A 22,094-nucleotide genomic window follows, 5' to 3' on the forward strand; every position below is an offset into this window, starting at 1 on the left:
CAATGGAAGCTCCAGAAGGCAAGGCGTGAAGGATGGGGAGATATCCGAGGGACGCAAGTCAGATGGAGGAGGCTAGAAGGCTAGTTTGAGGTTGGTCGGGAGTAGCCAAATGTTAGGCATGGATACCCAACAGGTCATGGTTGACCGGGAGTTGAGTTTGGGAGCTTGAACTTGAGTTTGAGACAAGTTCAGGGTGTTCAATTGATCGGTCGATCAATTGAACCAGTGTCCAATCGATCGGTCGATCGATCGAACCAGTGTCCAATCGATTGGTCGATCGATTGGACTGTGCTGCGAATGTGGGATGACCCCAATCGATCGGTCGATCGATTGAGAGCATTACTCTCGAGCACAAAAGCCATCCCAATCGATCGAGCGATCGATTGGGACCTGGAGTTCTCGTGCGAGGAGTCGCGAGAACAGCTGGATCGATCGGTCGATCGATCCAGGCATTTCCAGAGAGCACAGAAAGGTGCTGAATCGATCGACCGATCGATTCAGGCAGTCCCAAGCGATTGGTCGATCGATTGGGAAGTGACCGTTGCGCAGGAAACGAGCGATGGACGGCTGGGATGAAGCTGCTGACGTGGCAATCGATTGGGAATGATTTGGATCGATTGGGAGCACAGGATATAGCCGTTGCGGAGTGTTTTCTCCACAGTTCTTTTGCGAGCTTTCTCCTGTGATTGGTGTGCGATTCACCGGCGATTTTCTTCGAGCTTCTCCGCCAGTTCTTGAAGGCTCTTGAGGAGTTTCTCCAAGATTCAAGAGGCAACAACAAGCATAAGTAAGCAAGAAGAAGAGCGTATTTCACTGTATTTGTTTCTTCTTGTTGTATTTCGTGTTGTGTTGTAGTGTGGGTGTTGTAAGGCTTCTCCGCCTTCGGCTACGACCGAGAAGGAGGGTTTTTATTAGTGGAGATTGTGTCGTATGTGTGGATCCTTGGATTAGTTATCTCTTATTGAGGTGGATACCAAGTAAACCCTAGGTGTTAACATTACGAGTGTTTTTGTTTTGTTTTGTCTTTGTATTCCGCTGCACTTTATCAAGACGAAGCAAGAAGGAGCAAACGCGACGAATCGCTATTCACCCCCCTCTAGCAAACATCACGGTCCCAACAGATTTTTTATCTCGTTGAGATGGCGGATCATCCTACCCCATCCTCTCCCGTCATATGGTGAATCTTTGGTCGGTCGACTCGTTTGTTATGGATTGACCTGCTTGATGGTTCTAAGCACGTTACACTTGAGAAATTTAAAAAATTTGTGATGTTGAACTATTCGTCAAGATCATTTCCCTGGTTGATTAATTTTTTTTATGACCGATATTAGTCGGACAGTAAAAAATTAGATATCTCGATTAAAAAAAATACAAGTAATTAATTAATATCAAGTAAATTGATTTATAAATTAGCTAAAAAGTCATAAATATTAACACAATTAAATGCCACGAAAATTACTATATAAATATAATTGCATATTTTTTTTAATTGTGAAATGATAAAAAATTAAATTTTAAGAGTATTTTGATATTTAAATTTTTAGAAAATATTTAATATGGGGAAATTTTAAGGGGTGAAATGAAATAATCCACACCATCGTCTCGCCCTATCTACTGCTCTGGTAAGTCACTCTTCTTTGTCGTTCCTCACTCCTTTCCGCTGCGGTGAGTTCGATCGGCCGGCGTGAGCAATTCACCCTGTTGATCGGAGACTCGTCGAGCCTCGATCAGCAAGACGGCGACAACCATTGCGACCTTTATCTTCTACATCATCTCCCCACGCCACGGCGTGAAGGCGTCGACTGCCACCACGTCCTCCACATTCGACATCGTCGCTGGGCAGAGTAAATTGGTTCTATTTTGACTTCCGAGTGGTAAACATTTAGCCTCCACAGGTTTTCTCCCTCTTCGTGGACGCTAGGTTACTTCGCGATATTGATCGTTCCTTTCGTTTATGGGGGAAAAGGCAAGCCTTTTCTTTAGGATGTGCACGTGAGCCCAATTTATTGCACAATCTAACTCATTTAGCAATCAATTCTAACTTGTTATGTTTGCTAGAGATCTGGATGTACTAGATTGTAGCGTAAAGAACGTTAAGTTGTGCTAGTGCAGTGAGATTACCATTTATTATTCATTGTACTAAAAGAGCAATAGGATATATTCTGCAGCGTGTGTTGGGGTTAGGGTTACTTTAGCACCTTTTGTTGGTATCTGCACTATTCAATGATCACCCGTAGGATTATTTCCAACAGGAGAGATTTTCAAATCAATATGAAGTAATTCACTCAACACAAGAAATAGAAGAATCACACAAAGCAAAAAATGAATATAAATGAACTGATATAAGAAGTTTTAGTTTTTTTTTTGAAAAATGAACAGAATGTTTATATTAAAGAATGGATAAAAAATAACTGATAAGAATTTTTCTTTTTGTTTAGTAAACTGAATTCCACAAAATGTCATCTACTCAGAAATCACACACACAAAAAATCTGAATCTCATAGCAGCAAAAAAAAAAATGGCCTTAAGAAATGATAACCATTTTAAATATAAAGAAAGTCATAGCCATATTATGTAGAACGATTGTCTGAATTGAAATTTTTTTCTTCTGATTTTTTTATTTTCTTCATCTTGTTAAAAATGACCTTCTGGACGAGGTTTACAAATAAAAGGGATGATCGAGATGCACGAGGCAGAAAAATTATGTCATTGAATGTTTCAATGCAATGTTAGTGAAGCTGCTGCATGAGAAACTTAACAAAACTTAATCTATGCTAAAAATTCTGCTGACATTTTTGTTTCTTGGCTACAGAAAGGTGAACTGAATATTGATTTGTAAAGATTTTGAACACTGTAAGCAGGAACATCAACAGAAAATGACATCTTTCTCACATTCATGGCTTTTTCAAGGTACACATTCTCTAACATATAAAAACAATAGCATGCGTTAAATTTGCAAATCTAGACAAACATTTTCAATCACCTTTCTCCTTGTTTCTGCAGCAGATCAGTTTGTCAGGAGGTTGAGATCTGATGATTGTGGTGTGTACGGGAAACTATGTCGTAGAAAGTTCCACGTATATCAAGTATGATTAATTGCAAGTGCATGTAACTGAGATCATAATCTTCAATATGCTTGAATGCTAATTCTACACTTCTTGATTTGCTGGATGTTGAATTAGTGTATACTGGAAACCTGTTGGAACAAAGGGAAATTTCTTAAAATTATGTACTCATAGACACCATGTTAATCTTTTCTCTCTCTCTTTTTTTTTTAAAAAAAATTCCAGAAACAATTTGTGGGGGTATGCACTTCCAGTAGGCAAAGTGTTTACATTGGATCAAATCGAGGCCTTCAGAAACAGGGCAAATCCTTTTATACAGTTAACTGTACCAAGGAGAGGGTTTTTGACCCTTCATCAATTGAACCACCTCCATACTCTAGTTACATGGATTCAACTTCTGGTCAGCTTGAGCCAGCATCTGGCGCTAGAGCAAGTATACCTGGAAGAGAGTATTGGCCTGAAGGAACAGCTAGTCGGGTTGCTGCTGCCAGAGCTCCTGAGCCTGTTGGCAAGTCTGATGGGAAACCTTCATATGGTAGAAGTCCTGGAAGCCGGAGGAGGAAGTACAAGGAGCAGGCAACTACTTCTGAAGTTACAGAAACTAATGGAGATATGAGCAACCAAACTGTTCTTGTTACTTCAGAATCAGATGATAACGCTGATGGGCCTATAGACCCATCTGATGAATATGTTATATATCAGACAGAACCTGAACCTGAGGAAGAGAACATGAGCCAATATGAGTTAGACAAAGCAATGGGGCGGCCACATCCATTCATAGATCCAGCTATTAATAAGCCCATAGAAGAGCCTCATTCAAGTGAAGATCTTTGGTGGAATTGGCGCAAACCAGAAAAGGAGCAGTGGTCAAGATGGCAAAGGCGGCGCCCAGATGTTGACACGGTTAGTTTTGATAAAAAAAATTATGGCTTTGATTTGGGCAAATACTAGCCCCTATAAATGACTTAAAAAATCTTAGATGGCATTATTTCATTTAGGTGTACAGTGTTGACACAATATTTCGTGGGCAGACAATTGTAGCCAAGTTTGGTCGTCAACATTGATATTGGAAATTCTTCTGTCCTACTTCTATGGCCATATCTTACAATATTTTTTCCTGGCATAACAGGTTTTTGCAAAGGCAATGGCAGAAACTGGACAAATAAAATTGTTTGGTGACTACCCAACAAAAACCGAAGCTGCTCTTGCAAGAGCAAGAAGACATATCTTCAAGGAGGAAAGGTAGATTTTCTTGTATGCAAGCTTGCGAAATTGGAGGTTGTTGTTTCTATTCGAATAAATATTATGTAAAGTTTTTTGCTTACAAGTTTCACAAGAAATACATGTACTCTCATCATCATCGCAGAAGTGCTAAACCGTGCAGAGTTCTTTATTATTTACACGCATTGGAAGTTAATTGAAGTTCTGAAATTATTTGAGATAATATACTCATTAGTGTCTAATATCTATCAAGATTCTCCCTGAGCAGATTCTCAGTTTCTTTGCAATGTCAAATATTGAAATTATTTCTTTCTCTTAGACAATCTACTGTTGTGTGGATGTTTTAAAATTTTAAAATCATGGAGTAAGGACTATTAAAGAGGAATCAGGGATGTCTGCTAATGAGGTGTGATCTGGTTTGAGATTTTTATTTTTCAGGTGCCAATTAAATCTTTTTGGTACCTACGTATAAGATATGATCAAACATTTGACTATTTAGTGGTTGATGAAGATAATTATTGTGAAGCTCAGGTAGAGTTATTTGATGGCATCTTAGATGTTTCTCTCCTCTTGATTTCTTAATACTACATGGCATCTTAGTAATTCCTCATGAAATGACTTTTTCCAGTGATCTGCTTTTGTCTCTGTGATGTTGGTTTCAGTGTCTATCGTCTGATGTTGTAGGCTTCAGGAAGAACAGAGGAGATTGGAGGAGGTTGGGCCAATAGCATATTATTCAGAGTGGGTCAAATCATGGGATCGGGATACTTCGGGAGAGGCTATACAGAGACACTATGAAGAAACTGGCGAGGATGAGTTCACTCAACTCATAACAATGTTTGAACATCAAACTGCTGAGGAGTACCGCATCATGATGGGAACCGACATACGAATTAAGCGGGATCCTTTAGCAATGCGAATGCGGGAGGATCTAATCAAAGAGAGTATGACATAATTTTCAGTTTATTTTGATTATTCATTAACTAATCCTTCTCTGCATGTAACCTGTTTTTCATTCTAGCTGTGTGATGTGAAAATTTTGTGGCGAAGGTGACCTCACTGGTTGAATGGCATATTGGTTGGCATGTATGACAGTCTTCATGGTACCCTTTTATGTAGTTTGTTAGACTAAAACCTAAAAGAACATAAAATAGTTTTTTTAGATACAACAATGATTGAAGGAATGCAAATATAAATTTAGATTCAGTTAAGCTTCTGGTGTTAAGTGGTGACCTAATAATCTTCATATGGTATCTGAGTGGAACACTATTTGAATCGCTACATTAAATTATTTGTTTTTCCCCTGCCAATATTAATATTTTTGAAATACATTCCATGTGTTTCACTTGCAGAATTCCAGCAAAAATAAAAGATCTCTTGCTCTGATGGTTGATTGATTGGGTGCCCTCACCTATTCAATCACAGGGAAAATAAGGGAACAATTATCTATCATGTCATCATAAGAAAAGAAGCAAGTGAGCAATTAGGATGAACATGAAATTGCTTTAAGGGTGTGTTTGGTTGGGGTTTATCGCTGATAACCTTGGTAGGTTATTAACGACAACCTTGTTTGATTTAAGTAATCAGTGATTTCTGTTAATGCACCATCCTCACCACGTTAGCAATCAGGGAATATAACCTGGAATCGTAAAACCTTGGAAGCCTTAGGTTTTCCATGATTCTGGGGTTCACAACATTTTTTTTTTCCAAAATTATCCTTCGAGGCGAGCAGGTGGCGACAACGAGCAGGCGGTGACTACGGAGCAACAACGGTCGAGGCCAACCATCGCCAGGACTGAGCAACAATAGCCTAGGGCGCACAATTCTTCTCCAAACAACGTCCTACGACCAAACTATGGAGGACAGTGTCCTCGTCGACTGACAGCAATAGTGGAGATGGGGCCGGCGGTTCGTAGATGAAGCGACACCGACGGCTTGCGGAGGAGGTAGCACCGGCGATTGCGCGGGTGAGGGAGCAGCGGCCCAAGGCGTACAATTCTCCTCCGAACAACGTCTTATGACCAAACCATGGAGGGCAACGTCCTCGTCAACGAGCAGCGATAGCGGAGATGGCGTCGGCAGTTCGCGGAGGAGGTGAGGCACCGACGACTTGTAGAGGAGGCGGCGCTAGCGATCGCGTAGGTGAGGGAATCAACATACTGAAAATCATCGGGGAGATGGGGAGAAGCACAGTAAAGTGACGAAGAATTAAAAATTTTAATCAAATATTTAGATTATTTTAATTATTATTTAAAATCTATATAAATTTATTTTAAAATTATAAAATTATAAATCAATTTTATTTATTTATTACATATATTATCAACTTATTAATTAATAATAATAATATTATTAATTTAATTTATTCTAAAAAAATAATCAAATATGAAATTGATCGAAGAGTAATATAGTAAATGTTAAATTAAATTATAGCATTAACTAGGTTGAACCAAACAAGATTAGGGCTATGTTTTATTCCCCATAATTTTGGTTATGTGATTATCTAGTAATCACATAACTAAGGTTATGCACAGTACCTTGAACCAAACGCATGTTTTAAATATCTTAACATATTATTAAATTAGGAGATATCATATCTATAAGGAGGTGGTGCTTGAAACAGAGGATTAGTACTCCTCTTAAGCTGTTTGAAATGTGTAGGTTTCCACTGTGCAGAGTTAATGCTTCACAAAAGATTCTCTAGTGATCCGGAAACATAAGTTCATTTAATTGTCAAAACATGTCCAAGTCTGATGCTTCTAACAGTTGTTTTTTGGATGAGGATCCTTGATGTGTATATAAACAAAGAATTTCCTTACTGTGTTTTGGTTGTTATCTAACAATTGATAAGCTGAAGCACCAACTCACTTCTTCTTGAGCTTTCCTTTAAATGTGACATCACCTGTGCAACTTATAAGAAAGGCGTACTTGCAATCACTATATAAAAAATCGAATTGAAGCTTAAAATTTGCAGCAATAGTTTTATCTATACAATGTGATATATAAATTACCTTTTTTACAATTTATATGGAAACTTCTTCTCATTAATCATTACCTGTATTTTTGCAAGTTTTCTAAGTTAAAGAGTTGGCAAAATTTCAATTTTACCATTTTGTAATCCATTCTATGATGTGCACCTGTTGCTTTCTTTTATTTGTCTCGATGTTTTTCTCTGATTATCTGTCTAGTTTTAGACTTGGAATAATTATAGGTTGACTAATCTCTTCTTCGTTTTTTTCCTGCAGTATGGGGTGGTGATCCTGTTTATCCAACCATCAATTATATTCAAGATCCTAATGAAGTAATTGATTTTAGGGGGCCAGATTTTCATGAACCTACACCAAATATGTTGTCTTATCTCATGGAGGTAAAATTCAGTCTTTCTGCAAAATCACTACAATATCAAAGCTAGTCAATATTCAACTAACACCTCTTTACACCCATGATGTGAATTATATTTCTTAATTCTTAACTTCATGGTCTTTTTTCTCCTAATGAACATGGGTATAAATTTAATGTGATCTTCAACCCATAGCTGATATTTCAATTTTGTTTGAGTTGAAGGAGAAATTATGACTATGCCATTACTGAATAGAGCTCTTCTAGGTTAATAAAGGCAGGTACAACTTACAATCTACAAAGTATGACATAAACAACTTAGTAAACTAGCTTTAACTAGCTATAAATTAAATTAGTCTAACAAAATGGAAGAGTATTTGCTGATCAAACACAACATAAATGTTTCTATGGGCTACATTTTATTTTCTGCCGAGAATATTGTATATTGTTTGACTTAATTATTTATATTAACCTCATAAATTTCCTAAAAAACTGATCATGTTATAAGAACATAAAAAACTGATCATGTTTGGGTATAGTATGAGATTATTCTACAGCCTATGTACTGATTTGGAAGAGAAATCTTGGTAAACCAAAGATGATGTGCGTAAAAAGTTTCTTTTTAACTGTATTAAGATCATTTTTTGTAAACTTGTATTGTCTAGTTTCTAACTGATTCATCTTCTACATCTTATCATGCTACTGTATTTGCTCTGTTAACATGTTATCATGCTCAAACACGCCAACATACCATCTCTACAAGTTATCATGCTCCTGTGATGAATTCTGGTGGCAAAATTGTTTGGTGGTAAATAGTAAAGTAGTTGTCATCTATGCTTAACGTGACAACACTTATTTACTCAAATTATTTTTATAAATGAACATAATGGATGTACTTAAATTCTAATTTCTCGAATATTCTTTTGTGGAAAGATTGTTATTTTTTGTTGGTTGCTATTCCTTGAGATGCTGCTACCATGTCAAAACTCTCTTTAATGGAACTTTAACTTTAGTTGATTGTGACCAAGAAATCATAGATTTCATTTGGTGGCCAGGAACGCCAAACTTATTAATTTGGCTGATAAATTACTTGGAGCTTGGATAGTCAATGTTTGATTAGTTGTACTTGGACTGGAGCAACAAACCTATTTGAAGTGACGCTTTTGGTACCAGAGAAACCCATGTATGAATAAGGATTTGATTTTATTTCCACACTAACTATTCTGGACAGTGGCTTGGTTAAGGAAATCCACCATAGCTGTAGGGAAAGTGAATCTTTGTAGTGTGATTGTCACTACTTATGGACCTGAGCATGGGGAGGTCTGAACCTTCTTCTGGACTTTGGTTTATAGCTTGGCAACATGCAAATCTTTTTTGGCACACAATTGGACTTTCTGTGACTAGATTTATTTCATAAAAATGGCGGCAGTGAGTCTGGAAAAAATGTGTTAACCATATTCAGATATGCTGTTTAATGGTTTGTTTGTTTGTTTCAGCATGGCAAAATCATATCAAGGGAAGATCTTGAGAAAATTTTGGCGAATGAGAAAAAACAAGAGCTAGAGGTAATCTAACTTTTTAGGTTCACAATAAAAAGGATCTGTATTTGATTAAGCTTGCTCGGCCTTTGAGCTGAACAGATACATAAAGATGCATTTTCTTAATATATTTTTGCTTGTCAAGTATCTCGTGATATGGTAGGATAACTTCAATTTAATCAACCTCAAATAGTTGTGGCTGATTTATTGTTGTTTCATTTTGCAGATCACTGACATGGATGAAGCTTTGGCAAGTGCTGTTGACATTGGGGATGATGATGATGACGTGAGCAGAACTTTTAATCCTATGGACTCACATTTTACTCTCTTTTATGAATCTTGACTCATAAATTGCTATTTCTCGGGCTACTATGCACAACTGTATTAATTTCAAAGCTAAAATAATTTTCTTATGCTCTTTTTTTTTTTTTTAGTTTTGGATTTTTTGTGATACTGCTTCTTTTGGGTCAGGATGAAGAAAGTGAGGGAGAAGAAGACAAAGAAGATGATGAAGTCGAGGAGGAAATTACACGCAACTGGAGTGTTCTGAAGTCTACCCCTCAGCTACGTAAATCCAAGGTACAATCACTGCAGATTTGATGAGTCATGATATGAATATGAAAACTATTATTTTGTCATAAACCTTTCATATCTCTTTCATGAAGCAAACTAAGAAAATAGTTATTTTTATTCCGTTCTCTAAGAATAGCTACTCACTTTCTCGTCTCCTGTTTCGTGAATCAAATGCACCATTAGTTTAGTTTCATATTTTATTACCCATACACTGGAAGCTGTATGTTTGTATGCCATGCTAATATGATTATATTCATTCTTCCTTACTAACTTCCAATTTTTACGTTAAAACTTGATGATAGTTGTCAGTCATTTTGACATTAAGAATGTTTACCCTTGGAATCCCTTAGAGGAGGGCTCCTCCAATTTTGAGAAGCTCTCTCTTGTTTATACAGGTGAAATACCGGTAGAGAGGAATTTGAATTCCTCTTCTCAAACGAGATTTATCTCCAAATCTCTACCAAACTCGGGAGATGAGTTACCATAGTGGGGGATTGGAGATTTTATCTTGATTTGCCCATGAGCTTGGGAGATCTCGGGAGTGGTCAGCGAACACTCAGGAATGTCGTAAGGTCAGCAAGTCCATGCTTCCAGTTAGAGTAAATCTCATCTTTGAGTGACCGGGCAAATCTTGGTGTTGTCCTCAGTAGGTGGTGTTAAGGTAAGGTTTGCGCGAGGGGTGTCGAGGTAGGGTTCAGCTGGCAATGTCATGGCGAATGGAGCTAACCTTGTAGGAGACAAGGATACCCTCATCTGTTTTACACTCTTGTATGCTCTCTCCCTTCAGGCATGGTCAATAAAGATGAGGCAAACGAATTACTCTGAAACTCTCTTCCCCCATCCTCTCTTCTCTTCCACCTTGCATGGATAAACATGTTCTAAAGCCTCTGGACATAAAAGGAGAAGCTTTGCAATAGATTAGATAATGGCATGGTTTCTTCTTAGGTTTTGCTTAAAGATTTCATTTTCTTTTTAGTTTTTTTTTTCCTTGTAACTTATTATTCTTTTTTTTTTTTCTGATTACCAAAGAAGGAAAAGCCAAAGAAGAAAGATGCCATGTCTCTGGAAGAGGCTATAGATGATTCGGAGAACATAACTGATTTTCTTATGGACTTTGATGAAGAAGAGTGAAGACTATGAATCACTGGTGAGTACATATATTATGATGATGTAGCATTTTTGCATCTTCAAATCCACTATGAAAAACTTTCATAGTCAATGAATTATTATTTATTTACATACTAAATATCAATTATCATTTCTTAACCATTAGCATAATCATTTTGCTCTATGGAGAAATAACAAATAACATGACATCCACCATATGCCTTTCATGATCTATAACCATGAAAATGGTTGTAAGATGAGATGGCAAGAGTTTAATTTTTTTTAAATGTTATTTTAATAATAATTTGTAAATTCCAAAAGCATTGTGCAAAGGAGATAACTTTGTTGAGCACATTATTTTTAATTATTATTCATCTGCTTTTATGCAGCAAATGCCAGAGTTTTTGGTCACTTTTTCCATCATTGTGCTGTTGTTTATTTCAATGCATTATCATTTCTTAGTCTTTACTCCTTCAAAAGGATTACATATCATGATGCATCATATAATTATATTTATTCTTTAAAAAAATATTAAAAATAATTAATCCAAAATATATATATTTATTGGTGACAATTGTGGGCCATTATTTTTCCCATGTCACACTCTTACAATTGCTAAATAATGCTTCTATCAAAAAATTTATTTCTTTATTTACTAATATATTTTCTCAAACATCATTGGCCTTGTCCATTTGAAAAGTGGAAAAGAGGGGGAAAATTATTGGAAGCGTAAATAATTGAGTTGGATACCTAATTTCAAATTTTAATTAGTATTAGCTATATCTTGGTTCAACTATTAAATAATCTCTAATTTGTGATTTAATTTTTTTTTAAGTTGGTATTAAATATATGAGCCTTTGACTCGACTAATTCTATGGATGATCAGTTCATATGAAGTTTTCTATTAGTCATTTGGATAAATCAGAGAAATGCACGTGGAGATTTATTTTGACAGACAGCGTTCTCAGGTTCGTCACTTGGGTAAACCATGGTATCCTGGCTGGGGGCGTTCGAAAATAATAAGAATACTTATGAATTACACTGCAACAAAACAATAAAAATTAAAAAAAAAATTAGATTTTTTTTTATGTATTCGTATTTGTTTTTATTTTATAATAATTTGATCTTTATTTTGAGCTTGTTCGATTTTCAAGTAAGTTGATAATTAAACTCTATACCAGTTTTGGACTTCAAATCAATCATGAGTTTTTTTTGAATGAGGACACCATTGGGCCCCTCATGTTTCCATCTCCCCCTCTTTTGTTCTCCATTGTTTTTATTATTTGTACAAATTGCTAGCTTATCACTTCTTTGATCGGAAGTTTAGATTAATCCAATTTACAAAAATATAAAATAATATATTTTTTTTACTAAATAAATTCAGATTTGGTAAAAATATATGTTTTGGAGAAACTTTATGATATTAAGTAAAATATGATACTCATGTTATTTCTATCTCAAAGTAAAAGAATATACTCTCACTTGAAAACCCAAAGAACATAAAATTTTAGGGGGCGTTTGGTTTGTGTTTTTTACGTTATTTTCTGTTTTCATTTTATGAGAAAATGAAAAACGTGTTTGGTTTGCGTTTTTCATGTTCATTTTTAAGAAAATTAGAGAGCGTTTTCTAAGAAAACGAAAAACGCGGAAAAGTCATTTTCTAAAAAATGAAAAATACGTATTTTTCAGAAAATGAAAATGAAAATGGGGCAAATCAAACGTACCCTTAGATTTTTAAAATTTTTAGTAGCAAATTTAAAATACTTGAGGGGAAATATAGAAACTAAAATTCCAACTCGACCTGATAGAAGTAGTAGCATCGCCGCACCATCACATACCAAATTATCGATAATGTCAAATTAAACATATTCAAATCCTTAACACAAAAAAAACAAAGATTCATTTTGTTTTGATTTGAAATATTGAGGTTCCTAGAGCGTAATATAACTGGGGGCACATAGTTTTATGGTCGAGAGGGCCAGGATTTAATTTTCAGATTGTTATTATCTGAGATTAGCGTCTGGACTATGCGCTTTCAATGTATCTATATTTATCTCTTTCCATACTCGTGGATCGATTTTAGGGTGATTGATGTGATAGTTTCATATTTTTTTTATATTTGAAATATTAAAGAAATTGAAAAATTAAATATCCTAGAAGTTGAAGCATAGCCACACCCTAAAGAGGACCCACTAAATGGATAATGTTGTGTTCTTTTCTTCTACTATATTCACAGGCATTTTGCCTTGGTTCGAAAAATCGAAACTCGAACACAACCTGAGGTGTGTGAACCCCTAAACTCGAACACGACCACATGGGTGTGAACCCTTAGAAGTTGAAGCATGCCCACACCTTAAGGGAAATGGATGATGTTGAATTCTTTTTCTTTTATTTATTTTTATCAAAGTGGTAAAGCTTCTCCTCTTACACATACGAAGAAAAAGGTTAAAGTTACTAGAATCCAAAGTCCAAAGTAAGATTTAAAAAAAAAAAGATGTTTCATTTTTCCAAGGCAAGGGTGTTAAAGCAATCGCAAAGTGTCGGCATTGAAGAATTACTAGTTTTACATTTGGAGCTCCTTTCAACCCCTAATCCATTAGAAACAGGAATCATTAATAATAATGATAGACTTTGCAAGTGGGGATGAACAAAACTACAATTCAATCAAAACAATTAGGCAATCAAAACAATTAGGGATGAACATTCGATTAATTCAGTTCATAAATTAATTGAATTAATCGAAAATTAATTTAGTGTTGACTAACTAAATCAAATCGAAATTTTACTTAAATTAATTATTTCAGTTAACATCGAATTAACTAAATTTATTTAAAATAACAATAAAAAAAATTTATACAAATTTAATATCTGAATTAACCGAATGCTCATCCTTAAAAACAATAAATCTATTAAATTTCAATTGTCAATTTTAAAATTAATTAAACTGATTAAATTAACTTGGAATTTGCTAATATTACACTGAGTTGATCCAAAAACATTCATGATTCAGACAGCAGAACTGATAAACTCCATGTGACACTCTTCCCCACTCAACGACAGAAACCCCCATAACCTTTAAGCATGTTGCCTGTGAGATCAATCAATCAATCTCTATCTTGTTAAATATAAAAGTTAGTAAGATCTAGTTGAATCCGGGGCAAGATGAAGCTTGGTGAATATAATACAATTCCAGAGTTAATGACTGCTTTCTGAACAGCTACTTATTGCTTTTATCTGAATTTTGAAGCAGCTGTAGGTCAACTTCTCATTGCATAAGTATAAAGCAATGCATCATCTTCAGCTTTGAATCAGAAGAAGAAGAAGAAGAAGGAAATCATATTCAAACAAAGAGCAAGCATAAATAAACACTACGAGAAGGCTCAGAGATCAATGACACAAACCCTCAACCCAATTTAAAGAACAGGAAAATTTTCTCTAATTTTATATCAAAGCAAAGTGAAGAAAGAAAACAGACCTTGTTAGTCTGCATCTGCTGAAGCTTTCCTTCTTGACTTGATGTAGTGTTTAGCAGTCGGGGGAGAAGGAGAGAATTCACATGGAACAACTGGGAGTTCCATCTCCCCCGTGAGGATCTTGACGATGTCGCCGCTGTCGGGCCTCAACTCGGGAATCCTCTGCAAGCACAAGAGGGCCAAGTTGATGCAGAGGCTTGCCTGATCCTTGTCGTATCCACCACCTTTCAACCTCTCATCCACTAGGTCAAACAGGTTGCCTGCCTGAGCCAACTGCCTGCACCAGCTCACGAGGTTCGCCTTCTCGAGCTTGACCGGCGACGGCAGCACGTGCAATGGCCGCCTTCCCGACACGATGACCAGAATCAGCACCCCAAAGCTGTACACATCGGCCTTCTCCATCAGCTGGTCGCAGCCATGGCACTCTGGAGCAACATAGCACACTGTTCCTCTGATGCTTGTTGTGCTACTCAGCTCCTTGCTGAGCAGGTCGCAGCTGAACATCTCGCTGCCCACCGATCGGCTTCTCTTCTTCCTGCAGTTCTTCCTAAAGCTTACATCCACATTCAAGTCCCTACTACGGTTAGCATACTCTTCGCCGAGGTTACTTATCGTTCGGAACCACCGCTGTCGATCTTTCTTGCAATGGCCTTTCCGGCTAATCTCTGCGAAGTATTCTTCCTTCCACCATTCTCTCATCTTTCTGTCGGAATGGAGAGCACATTTCTTCTTCTCATGTTTCTTCTCGGTATGAGCACCAGTGAAGAGGGCATCATCCCCGACTTCTACACGACTCGAGTTCCTGAAGTCAAAACACTTATCGGAAGCGGGATTCCCGGAGGTGCAAATTTGGCTACCAATCCACTCTGTAACATAATCTTTGCTGCTCAACTCCCTGCTTCCATCCTGCTTCCACCACCAATGGTTGTCCCATGGATCGGTGGACTCTGTTCTTAAATCATCCACACTGGCACTCAACTCTTTGCTATGTTCGAAGCTAAAGGTTTCATCTTGGACGGGAAATGACGCGGTGGTTGCCACTGCCTCCTTCCGGATCGGGGTATTACTGGAACTGAGCTTAATGGAAGAAGAGGAAGGAAGGGTATGGGCGAAATCTACCTGCGGGCTCTCCTGAGCGAGGTCTCGACTCTGGAAGAGATCTTGGCTGAAGAAATCGAGCCCGAGATCGGGCTCAGTCTTCATCCGGGACAGCCCGAAATCGGAAATCTTCGCCTGGAAATCGAAGCCGAGAAGCACGTTGCTGGGCTTGATGTCTCCGTGGACGACAGGCGGATCGCACTCGAGGTGGAGGAATGCGAGGGCTCGGGCGACGTCGAGGACGATGGAGAAGCGGCGGTCCCAGGTGAGAAGCGAGGTGGAGGAGAAGAGGGCTTCCTGGAGGCTCCCATGGGGCATGTGCTCGTAGACTAGCAGGCGGCGGCGGCGGCGATGGCTGCCCTCGAGGCAGTATCCGAGGAGGGAGACGACGAAGGGGGAGGGGCGGATGCCCGAGAGTACGTGGAGTTCGTTGTGGAAGTCGCGATCGGATGAGGAGGAGAGGGGGAGGAGGAGGCGCTTGACGGCGACGGACTTGCCGTCGGGGAGGACGCCGCGGAAGACGGCAGCGGAGGCGCCGCGACCGAGGGAGCGCGAGGGGTCGAAGGAGGCGGTGGCTGAGCGGAGGCAGCGGTAGGAGAATCGGCGGAGGCGAGGGCTGGGAGAGGGCGAGGGGGACGAGAGGGGGAGGGTAGGGGGCCGGCAGTGGGAGAGGTAGAAGTAAAGGAGGAGGAGGAGGAAGGCGAAGAAGATGAGGAGAAGGAAGGAGACGGTGGTGGCGGAGGCGAGGAGGATGAGGTGGTGGTGGGCGGCGGCGGCGGAGGAGGAGGAGAGGCGACGTGATGGCATTCGGAAAGCGAGGGTTTTGGGATGAAGAGGCGGAGAAAAGAGGCACCTTTTAGAAGAGAGATGAGGAAGCGACGAAGTGGGGAAGTGGCGGTAGTGGTGAGCACCGAGTGATAATAAATTAAAATGGGGAAAAAGTGAGGTTAATAATAATAAATCTGATTTTTTTTCTAAAATATTTTTAAATTTTTAAATTTATCAAATATAATCGGATAAAAATGAAAAGAGGGTCTTTTATTTTTTGAAATCAATAATACTTTTTTTATTTATCAAAAGAACATCATACTCTATGGTCTTTTTTTATTTATCAAAAAAATTTCTCGATCCCTTTCCCGATAGTGATCGGGACGAAAAAAATCTCGAACCTTCGAGTCGGAAAAATATCGGATCAGGATATTTTCAGGTTGAAAATGAGATGAAATTCGGAAAGGGTCAGGATTTTTGGGATTTTTTTCAACCCTAGGTGATAGTTGTTCATTCTCAAAGTTTTTCGAATAATTCTGATAGTTTGTAGTTGGGTAGTTTGCCATATATTTTCTCTTAATTTTTCATTGTATTTGGCTCGATATGTTTTATATTTCTTCTCGGGAAGATGATAATGAAGGATTAGAATACCAATAGAGGGCGTGCCTGGGGGTTGAATATCGCTCATTATAAATTTTTTCTTTTTCGTATTAAGACAAAAATAAAGTATAGCAGCGGAATTAAAAATAATACACACAGAGATACAGTTGGTTACTTGGTTCGAGTCTCTGTCGACTCCTACTCTAAGACCTGCGATCCTTGATCGCATCGTTGGATAATTTACTAAAATTCCTCTTTTCGAAACCTTCAGAAAAGAGATAATTCATAAGATTTACAAGAAGTTATACAAGCTAAAAGTAAATGTACTGACAAATAAGATTTAAGATGAAGATCGTCAGAGCTCTTTCAGTGTCGTAGCTTACACACAGAGTTGAGGCGTAGTAGCAGCACGAACAAAGAGAACGAAGATCAGAAGGTTGCATAGAAGTTCTTGCTAGCTCAGAGCTCAAGGTGTACTTTTATAAGGTATGTTCGGTCAACTGAAATCCTTCGGTCGACTGATCCTTTCGGTCAATCGATCTCACTATCGGTTAGGTTTACTGATCACGCATCCTTCCTTCTTCGCCAAGATCCGATCTTCTAAGTCATTAATGTCATTTAATGTTTGGTCGACTGATCACCTTGATCGATCGATTGATCCCTATGTTTTCCAACTTTGCCGAGATCGAATTTGCCACTGTGTTTACCAAATTAGGTTTGGTCGATCGATCCCTTGGTTTGGTCGACCGATCCGTCTCTATGTGATGTGAACCCTACCACATCATCTTGGTTTGATCAACTGAACCTCCTGTTCGGTAGACCGATTGTCACGCCCCGGGGGAGTCCCTGTCCGAAGAAAATTTCGGCAGCACCTCCCCTGTACGGCTAATAATCTAAAACATTTCTACAGACACAATATACATCAGCCACATGCGGCTGGAATATATACACAACCACGCAGTTAATAATCCCAGCCTACACGGCTGGACAAATATAATAACAACCACGCAGTTATATATATTTTTACCAGCCCACTCGGCTGAAATCAAACCAACACAGCGGAAAAACATAAAGACAAACCCATACAAAACAAAACAAAACAAAACAAAACACTGCTAGCCGGCTAGGCTTACACCACACAACAACACAACACTCAGGAACAAAAACGAAACACACAAAGCCAAATACACACATATCATATACCAAGATAAAATACACAAAAAGGTGGAGACATGTCTTCTGATGTGACGTGGGGACCGGCAGGTAGGATACTCCAAGCGACTCCATAAACAACCTGGTACCTAAAAAAAATAGTGCCCACGGGGGTGAGTTCTGTTGGAGTGTATACTGAAAGTCTAAGCCTTGTAAACATTCATTATGAATAAAGAATCACATTTGGTCAAATTGTCTACATTTGTTTGTAGTTGTTCATTTAATTTATATTGTAGATAACATAGTATGTGGTGTCACATACAGAAGATGATGTTATCAGTACCTTATAAATTATAAACAGTAGCTCACGACTAAAATGGAAAGGAACAAACCATTAGAAGGTCGTAGTGTAATTAGGTATTAGTTTATCTTGACTATATAATTACACTAGTACACTCAGAGTGTATTGAGTAGAACCAATAGAGGTCGTTTCTTTTATACTGACTTTATAAAGGAACAAAGACCTCAGTTATTATAGAAGTGTGTGCTCTTAATCCTAATATAATAACAAGCACATATGTTTGATATTTATTTCTTTAATTTATCAATGGGTGAGATTTAGTTCGATGAATCAATAAACTCGATAAGTTGGGAAATGGTATCACTTATAGTGTGTGTTGTTGATTATAGAAGGAAACTGTGTCCTAGAGATACTAGGTTGATAATGTCCTCAAGAGGAGCTCATAAAGATTGTCATGTTAAACCCTGCAGGTGGACTTAGTCCGACATGATAATAAGGTTGAGTGGTACTACTCTTGGACTTAGATATTAATTAAATGAGTTGTCATTAACTCACTTAATTAGTGGACATTCGATATCTTAAACACAGGGAGACTAACACACTCATAATAAGAAGGAGCCCAAAAATGTAATTTGGGATTGGTGCGGTAGTTCAATGATAGTTCTCTAGTGGAATGAATTATCATTGATAAAATTAAGTTGTGTGTTCGGGGCGAACACGGGATGCTTAATTTTATCGGGAGACCAAAGCCAATTCCTCCTCTCGGTCCCTATCGTAGCCTCTTATTTATAGAATTCTATACCCACCTATACCCATCTTCTATACCCACCCAATAGGGGCCGGCCAAGCTAGCTTGGGAACAAGCTAGGGCCGGCCTAGGTATAAGATTGGGTGGCCGGCCCTAGCTTGAACCCAAGCTAGTAGGGCCGGCCAAAATAAATTAAAAAGAATTTTAATTTTAATTTTTTTTATTATGTGGAAGAAATAATTTATTAAAGAGAATTTGAATTAAATTATCTCTCTTGTAAAATTTACAAAAGATTAAAGAAAGAGATTAGATCTCTTTCCTTATTTGTAGATTGGTGAGATATTTTATTTTCTCTTTAAAAATTATTCACATGTTGTAAAATTAAAATTATGGAAATTTCTTTTTATTAACCATGAAGAGATTTTTGAAGAGAAATTTTATTTTTAAAATTTCCGGAAACAAATAAGGAAAGTTTTAATTGTTGATTGAAACTTGTCCAATTTGCTTCCCATTGATGTGGCCGGCCATTAGAGATTAATTGGGGAAATATTATTTTATTTTTCTCAATTAAATCATGTCAAGGGAATTAAGGAAATTTTATTGTAATTAAATTTCCTAATTTGCCTAGGCCAAGGAATATAAAAGAAGGGGTGAGGGTGCCTTCACAAGACAACCTCTATTGTTTTCTCTCCCTCTCTTATTCTTTGGTGTGGCCGGCCAAGATCCTTTCCCTCTCTTCCTCTTGTGGTGGCCGAACATCTCTATTCTCTTGGAGCTCTTGTGGTGGCCGGATACTACTAGGAGAAGAAGAAGAAGAAGGAGAGGAAGCTAGCATCTCTTGGAGCTTGGTTAATATTTTGGTTTTTCTCCTTGGTGAAGTTTTCCTTTGTGGCCGAACCTTGCTTGGAGGAGAAGAAGGTGGTTGGTGGTTTCTCATCTCGGTAGATCATTGCCCACACAACGTCCGAGGTTAGAAGAGGAATACGGTAGAAGATCAAGAGGTTTTTCTACAAGGTATAACTAGTAATTTTTCTTTCCGCATCATGCTAGTTATTTATGGAAATAATACCAAATACAAGAGGCTTACGTTCTAGAATTTCGAATATGTTTTTCGAAGTTGTGTTCTTTTATTTTTTCTTTTCCTTGTGATTTGATTGTTCTCTTTGGTTAACCTAAAGTTATTTTAGGAAATTAAATATTATCTTTCTATAAAAGGTTTTGTCTATTCGGTGGTGGTTGCTCCCATATCCAAGAAGGCCATGTGCCTCGCCACGTCAGTACTGGGAACCAATTATGGAAATTAATATTTAATGGAATTAATAACTTAAGGAGACTTGGATCAAACGTGTTAAGTTCCGCAGGAGATCCAAGTCAAAACCTAAAAGAACAAATAGATTAAGTTTTGGATCAAACGTGTTAAGTTCCGCAGGCGATCCAAAATTTAATTTAAAAGAACACATGGTAGCTAGGAAAAGGTTCAGACCTTTGTACAAAATTTTTGTACAGTGGAACCTATAGGTTTTCCGAGTAGCAACCAACAAGTTCAACAACTCAGCAGATACCAGTTGACATGTATAGTAAGCTATAACAGATAGTAATAACTATGGAGTACAGTCTCCTGGACAAAAGCTGGAAATGCACAATATAATAGGCTGAAAAGATCTGTACTCACCAGGGCCTCTTATCAGAATAGTCAGGTCGTCAGACCGAGAGTATCATAAATCTTGTATGCATGTCAAACATATGCATCCATCCAAATGCAGCATATAAGTGCAACAAACACAATTAGTATATGCATCAATGCATATGATGCCAATGACATGGTCACCCCTGACGCCAATCATCCATCTCACACACAATGGTGAGACCGAGTGGGTAGAGCTGTGACAACCGTGCACTTTGACGTCACTGCTCTTGATGAGTGACCGAGTGGACGAGATGCTGTCGGAGTACACCTATCCTCCTACCCCAAATCATAAATGGGGGAGCTCAATGCTCTCATCTCCCGGTACACGATGATGGAGAGGAAATCTCTGCCGGCTACTACGCTGTGTCACACTACCCATGAGCGGACCAATGGAGTCAAACAGAGTCCAACCGCCTGCCGGCTACCAAGTTGCTACACTAAACCAGCGGAGCCAAACAGAGCAGAACTGTCTGCCGGCTACCACACTGAGTCACCAGACCAACGGAGCCAAACAGCAGAACTGTCACACACCTGTCTGATATACCACTAACCCATGAGTGGTGGTGTGTACGGATACATGTAACTGGCGATGTGCTCAACAATAATGGAGCATACTATCGCACAGCATGCAATCATGCGAGATGATGCATGACACTAAGCATGAAAATAACCTGATCAGCATAACAATATCCATATATATAAAATATGTACCGTAGTATCTATGGTCAAATCTGAAGACCTAAGGTACACAGGTCAGGTAGGGTATAAAAACCTAGGTCCTGAGCACAATGAGGCATGGTATGTCACTACCATATAAGCATATATATAATCATGTGGGTACTAACATAAAATGCATAACATGTGAGCAAACAAGCATGTAACAGGTATCCGGTAGTGACATATTGAAACAAGAACGAACATAATTATTACTAAAGGCTATATCCTACTAAACATATCAACATGACATTATCAAGATATGTCAAGGTACCCGCCTTTAACTGTAGTCTGTGATAAACAATCCTCACATCAGAACAATTGTCCCGTAATCAGGGTTCTGCATACAAATATTCAATTTAGCTACTCTAACAAGTATCATTTAGCTAACTGAAGATCAGGACCAAATAAATAAACCTATTTCCTTTCCGATTAAGGAAACCCAAATTGAATCAATCCCAAGTGGTCCCAATTGTTATAACTCAAGAACAATCTCAACTAATACAATTCATTTTATCAACTCAATTCAACCATCATCCATATCAACCTAACACTAACAAGAGATCAACCAAAACACTCTACATAGCTTACCTTGAATCAAAGTCTCCAATTCAAATCTAAAACCTTCACATTTCACATGCCAGTGAATTTTCAATCCAAGCACCCTTAAACAGAACAATCCAACATGAGACTAAAGAGGATAATCTAGA

The 22,094-nt window shown here is 38.0% G+C and overlaps 2 protein-coding genes across 13 annotated transcripts; one reads left to right on the forward strand and one right to left on the reverse strand.

The window, feature by feature from the left end:
* The first annotated feature begins 1,611 nt into the window (after window positions 1–1,611).
* Window positions 1,612–11,002, forward strand: LOC121967450 (protein PLASTID TRANSCRIPTIONALLY ACTIVE 12, chloroplastic-like). Of its 10 annotated transcripts, none has more exons than XR_006107767.1 (11): window positions 1,612–2,910; window positions 3,004–3,086; window positions 3,291–3,968; window positions 4,195–4,307; window positions 4,971–5,230; window positions 7,532–7,653; window positions 9,122–9,190; window positions 9,390–9,449; window positions 9,635–9,742; window positions 10,132–10,308; window positions 10,384–10,779. XR_006107767.1 is itself a non-coding variant. In XM_042517690.1 (11 exons), the coding sequence occupies exons 2-11, from the start codon at window positions 2,877–2,879 to the stop codon at window positions 10,865–10,867; spliced, it is 1,629 nt and encodes a 542-aa protein (XP_042373624.1). In that variant the 5' UTR covers window positions 1,612–2,728; window positions 2,813–2,876; the 3' UTR covers window positions 10,868–11,002. The 10 variants fall into 10 exon arrangements, 9 of the variants coding, with proteins under 9 accessions (XP_042373624.1, XP_042373628.1, XP_042373626.1 ...); XM_042517690.1 differs by lacking the exon at window positions 10,132–10,308 and having other exon boundaries at window positions 1,612–2,728; window positions 2,813–2,910; window positions 10,766–11,002; XM_042517694.1 differs by lacking the exon at window positions 10,132–10,308 and having other exon boundaries at window positions 1,612–2,728; window positions 2,813–2,910; window positions 3,007–3,086; window positions 10,766–11,002.
* A 2,768-nt stretch (window positions 11,003–13,770) lies between these two features.
* LOC121967451 (putative receptor-like protein kinase At1g80870) lies at window positions 13,771–16,322 on the reverse strand. 3 transcript variants are annotated; one of them, XM_042517702.1, is made up of 2 exons: window positions 14,319–16,322; window positions 13,771–13,931 (listed from the first exon to the last, which is right to left on the reverse strand). In XM_042517702.1, the coding sequence occupies exon 1, from the start codon at window positions 16,219–16,221 to the stop codon at window positions 14,323–14,325; it is 1,899 nt and encodes a 632-aa protein (XP_042373636.1). In that variant the 5' UTR covers window positions 16,222–16,322; the 3' UTR covers window positions 13,771–13,931; window positions 14,319–14,322. The 3 variants fall into 3 exon arrangements, with proteins under 3 accessions (XP_042373636.1, XP_042373635.1, XP_042373634.1); XM_042517701.1 differs by having other exon boundaries at window positions 13,771–14,077; XM_042517700.1 differs by having other exon boundaries at window positions 13,771–14,144; window positions 14,319–16,321.
* Window positions 16,323–22,094: the final 5,772 nt, after the last annotated feature.

Source organism: Zingiber officinale, chromosome 3B (genome assembly GCF_018446385.1).
Source record: "Zingiber officinale cultivar Zhangliang chromosome 3B, Zo_v1.1, whole genome shotgun sequence".
Taxonomy (NCBI): Eukaryota; Viridiplantae; Streptophyta; class Magnoliopsida; order Zingiberales; family Zingiberaceae; genus Zingiber; species Zingiber officinale.

Excerpts from the sequence above, each read along its gene's own strand:
- LOC121967451 (XM_042517702.1), bottom strand. The coding sequence starts at position 16,221 with ATGCCATCACGTCGCCTCTCCTCCTCCTCCGCCGCCGCCGCCCACCAC.
- LOC121967450 (XM_042517690.1), top strand. The coding sequence starts at position 2,877 with ATGACATCTTTCTCACATTCATGGCTTTTTCAAG. Across the intron at positions 5,231-7,531 it reads GGAGGATCTAATCAAAGAGA|TATGGGGTGGTGATCCTGTT; the intron begins GTATGACATAAT and ends TTTTTCCTGCAG. Across the intron at positions 7,654-9,121 it reads TGTTGTCTTATCTCATGGAG|CATGGCAAAATCATATCAAG; the intron begins GTAAAATTCAGT and ends TGTTTGTTTCAG.